The sequence below is a fragment of the Micromesistius poutassou genome (assembly GCF_964030765.1).
Source record: "Micromesistius poutassou genome assembly, chromosome: 8".
Taxonomy (NCBI): Eukaryota; Metazoa; Chordata; class Actinopteri; order Gadiformes; family Gadidae; genus Micromesistius; species Micromesistius poutassou.
In genome coordinates, this window is record NC_140278.1 from 2115051 (window position 1) to 2120050 (window position 5000).

Below are 5000 nucleotides of genomic sequence, written 5' to 3' on the forward strand. Positions count from 1 at the left end.
AGATGACAAATGCTGACTTAAAATGTGGTCAATGAATGGCTATGCGCTCACACAATGCTTAAAATACAGTACCATCACAGGGGGCCTGTCATACCATACACTTTACATATTTACATCCCATATATACCATACACATTTTCCTTATCGCCGACAAACTTAAACAGCAGAGGTTTAACTGCTTCACACGTAATGCTGTGTCGGGGATGTCAATCAATGAACATACCCCCCCTGTGGATGGTAACAGCCACTACACTAGCGTGCTGCTAGCCTTAATGCAAGCCTTAATGTGCTTTGTGCTCAGCAGTGGTTTTCGTCTTGGAAATCTGCCATGCAGGCCATTTTTGCCCAGTCTCTTTCTTATGGTGGAGTCGTGAACACTGACCTTAACTGAGGCGAGTGAGGCCTGCAGTTCTTTGGATGTTGTTGTGGGGTTTGTTGTGACCTCTTGGATGAGTCGTCGCTGCGCTCTTGGGGTAATTTTGGTCAGCCGGCCACTCCTGTGAAGGTTCACCACTGTTACATGTTTTCGCCATTTGTGGATAATGGCTCTCACTGTGGTTCGCTGGAGTCGAGTTGTTTGATGATCTGAAACATGTAAGTGAAAAATCTAAAAAGAAAAAAAAAAATATATATATATATATATATATAAGAAATCAGGAAAGGGGAAAACACTTTTTCACACCACTGTAACTTAAAACAAGACGTATCTATCATTATCTTGTCTTAATTAATTTCTATAGTCTCTTTGAATTATGTGTTTGCTGTTGGAACACACAAACTCTTTTATCTTGTAAAGTAACCATTTGAACCATGTTGAGCTCATGTTGGTCACGGGAGCTTCAAGCTTCTGGCAACCATCTGTGAGATCTACTGCTGCATGAGACGGACCGCCACGGCCCTTTGCCTCCTGGCTGCTGCCTCAAACCCCAAGCGCTGGTCCTGCCATACGAGGGCCTCCAGGAGGCTGTTTGGTGGATGGTTTCTGGACCGTTGCCTGGTTGATGGCAGCAAGGGATCCAGGGTTGGCCTTGGAGCAGCCAGATGGGTGGAAGCCTGGAGTACCTGGATCCTCCTGATGTAGTACAGCTCCCATTCAGAAAAAAAGCCTGGGTTGAATCCACTGTCGGAGAGCAGGCCCCCCGGGCTCCTAGCAGGCCTGGCAGGCGGGTTATTCAGCCTTGTGCTGTCTTTGTTCATAAAGGTTCCCTGAGCAGCCCTTATGTGTCAGAGCCCCAGATGATGGTAGTGGTGGCATGGCCAAGATGCAGTCAATTTCAACTGCATGAAACCCCCTGCAGGATTCATGTATGTTTTACTTGTGCCACTGGTCCGTTTGCTGTCTACAGATTTGCCTGAAAGATATGATTTCGATGTTCATCTAATATTTGTTGCATTTGTTCATATACACAGAGCGACACCATCAAAATCCGGCAGTACACCATCAGAGATGTGCTGCCTGCGGTGGAGTACGTGATACAGCTCAGAGCCAAGGATGAGTACGATGGGCTGTGGAGTGACTGGAGCTCGCCCGAATACGCATACAGTTGGACAGGTAACAGCGAGCCCTGTGAAACCATCCTCATCTCCAGGGTTCACTTTCTGCTTCTCTCTGCAAATCGGTCTGGACTCAGAGTCACAGTTGAAAGCCTTTTCAAAAAAGGACAAATGATAGGATCAATCAATGCGTCGGGGAAGAGAGTTTCATTTCAGGACAAATCAAGTGAAATCAAAACTATTTTTATCTGAAATATACTTAATAACAATGTTCATAGATAACTGCATGTGAGGGTTTCCTCAGATCAAAATACAGTTTTGCTTTACCTTTAATGTGATTCAACAGTGAAGAGAGCAGGAGTGTGCTGAATTTGTTGTTTTGTTGTTTTTGCTCGAGATTTTTGAAGATATTTAAGGCTGCGGCTGTATTTGAAACTCAATTACTAGGCCAGACTGATATTCAACGCGAAATGTAGACATGAATTGATGGTCTCTCAAGGGCTAGGTCACAGCCACCCTGTTACTAGGAACCCTCATGGTGAATGACCTCGGGTCTCTACTGAAAACGCTGAATTGCCTCTCAATCAGTGTCACGCCAACTCATGCAATGTAGCGCTGCTTTGTATTAGTGGAGGGATCATTGATCTCTATGGCAGCTAGGCATTAGACGGAGTGAGACCACCCTTGAAAAATCCCCAAACAAAGAATATTTTGGGATTTGAACAACACTAGAAATGAGATGAAATTAAATGTACTTTGAGAATGTAGGCGCTGCCTCTGTGTAGGTCAATGATTATGAAACATGTTTAATCCAACCAACCCACTGACCACAGACAAAAGTAGTCATGACAACCTGGAGAGGGAGGGCTCCTGTTTCCTTCCTCTATGGTCGGGGCGCAAACCGCCAATCCAAGTGGTACGGTTATCACATAAGACCCCCAAATACACGCCTAGTGTCTTCTCTCCCTGTTTCTGTATACACATTGTTCAATTATTGAAAGTATAATTGACGCCTCTTGATATGAAGATTGTATTCACATTTACTTTTATTATGACATTTTAAACTATTGATAAATCTGGCACCGGATACATAATTATATAAATATATATTAATTTTAACACACTCATTGTTATTGTTGCTGGGATGGGAAAATCTCCAAAACAGGAAATCCTGCATTCTTTTACTGTAGCAGATATTGATCTATGACAGAGGATACTGTGTGTGTGTGTCAGGGAAGAGGATACTGTGTGTGTGTGTCTGTATGTGTGGGAGTTTGATACAAAAATGCAAGTTATACGTCACACCACATTATGCGTTATACAGTTCTCTATGGGCAACCCCTAGGATGATTTAAGCCTATATGTGTATGAGGTTTTAACAACTTCTGTTCACCTCTGTTCCCTCAAGCACCGCCAGTGCCGTGGAGTAATGATCAAGCTGCGACACTGGTAAGAAATCTCTCTCTCTCTCTATCTCTGTCTGTCTCTGTCTCTCTCTGTCCGTCTGTGTGTGTGTGTGTGTGTGTGTGTCTCTGTCTCTGTCTCTCTCACTCTCTCTCTGTCCGTGTCAGTCTCTCTCTCTCTCTCTCTCTCTCTCTCCCTCTCTCTCTCTCTCTCTCGCCCTCTCTCTCTCTCTCTCTCTCTCTCTCTCTCTCTCTCTCTCTCTCTCTCCCCCTCTCTCTCTCTCTCTCTCTCTCATGTTTCTCCTGTTCTTGGCCCTACAGGACCCGCTCTACACATACTCAGGAGGATCTGGGAGTGGGATGGACTACCCCTATAGTAAGAACAGGATTTAGGATGTGTCAGTGTGTGTGTGCATGAGTGTGTGCATGTGTGTGTGCATGTGTGTGTGTGTGTGTGTGTGTGTGTGTGTGTGTGTGTGTGTGTGTGTGTGTGTGCCAGTTTGCATGTGTGTGTGCGTGCCCTCTTGCCCCCCAGATTCCAAAAGGAAATTGGGTTACTGTAGAAATGGACAATCGTTAATGAGAATCACTTGAGTCTTGACAGCGCCACTAACCTGTGCCTCACTGTGGCGCCACACTGCTTCCTGTTCACCCCAGCCTCTGAGTCAGAGCAGATCCAGGACCAGGTGTGGCTCCACTCTCTGTGGATCTCTGGCCTGTGTGTTCTCCTCTCCCTGGCACTGGCTGTGTATGCATTCAGGTACGCCTGCACTTACAGCCTGCCTACACATGTTTACATACATCCCTGGGCTCACAGGGTGATCAGACGGTGATACAAGCCCACCGACGCAGCATGTTGTTTTCAATGACTACCCTATTGAATTAATATTAAATACAGTAGATTCACATTTTGACAAGTAAAGAAAATAAAAAGGTTTTATTTGTATTAATAACACACGCCTAGTCTCTCAGAAACATATGGGTTGTTCACTTAACTTTTATTCTATTTTTTTCATGGCAGGCACAGGGAGAAGTTTGTCTCAAAGCTTCATAATTTGAACGTGGTCACTGTGTGCATGGCCGACTCGCATCCCCCGCCCCCCACCACCCCCACTACGGCCGCAACGCCCCAGGAAGGACACGCACTCGTGACCTTCACCCCCGCCCGCTACAAAGACCCCCTGCCCAACGCAGTGGAGGAACAGGAGGAGGAGGATGAAGAGGAGGACAAGAGAGAGACAGATGTAAAGCCAGAGAAGAGGAGTGAAGCAATCAGTTTCAACAATACAAGCTACTTCCTGCTTGAGACAGACAGGGAGCGTTCCCCAACAGTCTGGGCCCAAACGTCTTTAAAGTAAATGGACATTCACAGATCTGGTCCTTGGATCCTTTGTTTGTTATGTCTCCTGTGTCTATTGTATGAGTATATTGATTAACTTGTTATGATGTTCGTATACACAGTATACATTGTTTTAATATATATTTTCTTGAAGAAATGGGTTTCATCATGTCCAAGCTGCTTGCGCCGCTAGTTGTTAAAAAAAAAAAGTTCAACAAAGTTTGAGTGGGCAGCTCTGGAGGTGGTCTGAGGTTGGGTTATAGTGCCACCATGCGGACAGTCGCATCATCACCACAGCGTGTTTCCATGGTAATCTGGGATTTGTCAACAACAGATGACATGAATGTTATTTCCATACAAAGCCGAAGCTACCGCTCGCAAATGTAATAAATGGGCAATAACTACAACATATGTAGGCTAAGAAGCAAGGCTAAAGGTAAAGCACTGTAACATAATGTCTAGAAGAGAAGAGGGCGACCCGGACCGCGGCGCGCTGAGCAGCGAGCAGCAGGAGAAGCTGCGGCGGTTCAAGGTGGACTTCAGCATCATCACATCACATAGTAGTACTAGTAGTAGAAGTACTAGTAGTACTATTAGTACTAGTAGTAGTAGTAGTAGTAGTACTATTAGTGGTAGTAGTAGTAGTAGTAGTAGTACTATTAGTAGAAGTACTAGTAGTACTATTAGTAGTACTAGTAGTAGAAGTACTAGTAGTACTATTAGTACTAGTAGTAGTAGTAGTACTATTAGTGGTAGTAGTAGTA

General features: G+C 44.8%; 2 protein-coding genes across 2 annotated transcripts in view; both read left to right on the forward strand.

The window, feature by feature from the left end:
- The window catches only part of il6r (interleukin 6 receptor), a 10458-nt gene extending 5910 nt beyond the window's left edge, over nt 1-4548 (forward strand). Inside the window, 6 exon segments of the mRNA XM_084471793.1 lie at nt 1411-1552; nt 2903-2943; nt 3219-3273; nt 3555-3657; nt 3919-4215; nt 4217-4548. Coding sequence (XP_084327919.1) covers nt 1411-1552; nt 2903-2943; nt 3219-3273; nt 3555-3657; nt 3919-4215; nt 4217-4250 — 672 coding nt within the window. The 3' untranslated portion in view covers nt 4251-4548.
- Nucleotides 4549-4690: 142 nt separating this feature from the next.
- Nucleotides 4691-5000, forward strand: part of riiad1 (regulatory subunit of type II PKA R-subunit domain containing 1) — a gene marked incomplete at both ends in the record, with an annotated part of 2345 nt that continues 2035 nt past the window's right edge. The window contains one exon of the mRNA XM_084471422.1: nt 4691-4768. Coding sequence (XP_084327548.1) covers nt 4691-4768 — 78 coding nt within the window. The remainder of the gene's footprint in view (nt 4769-5000) is intronic.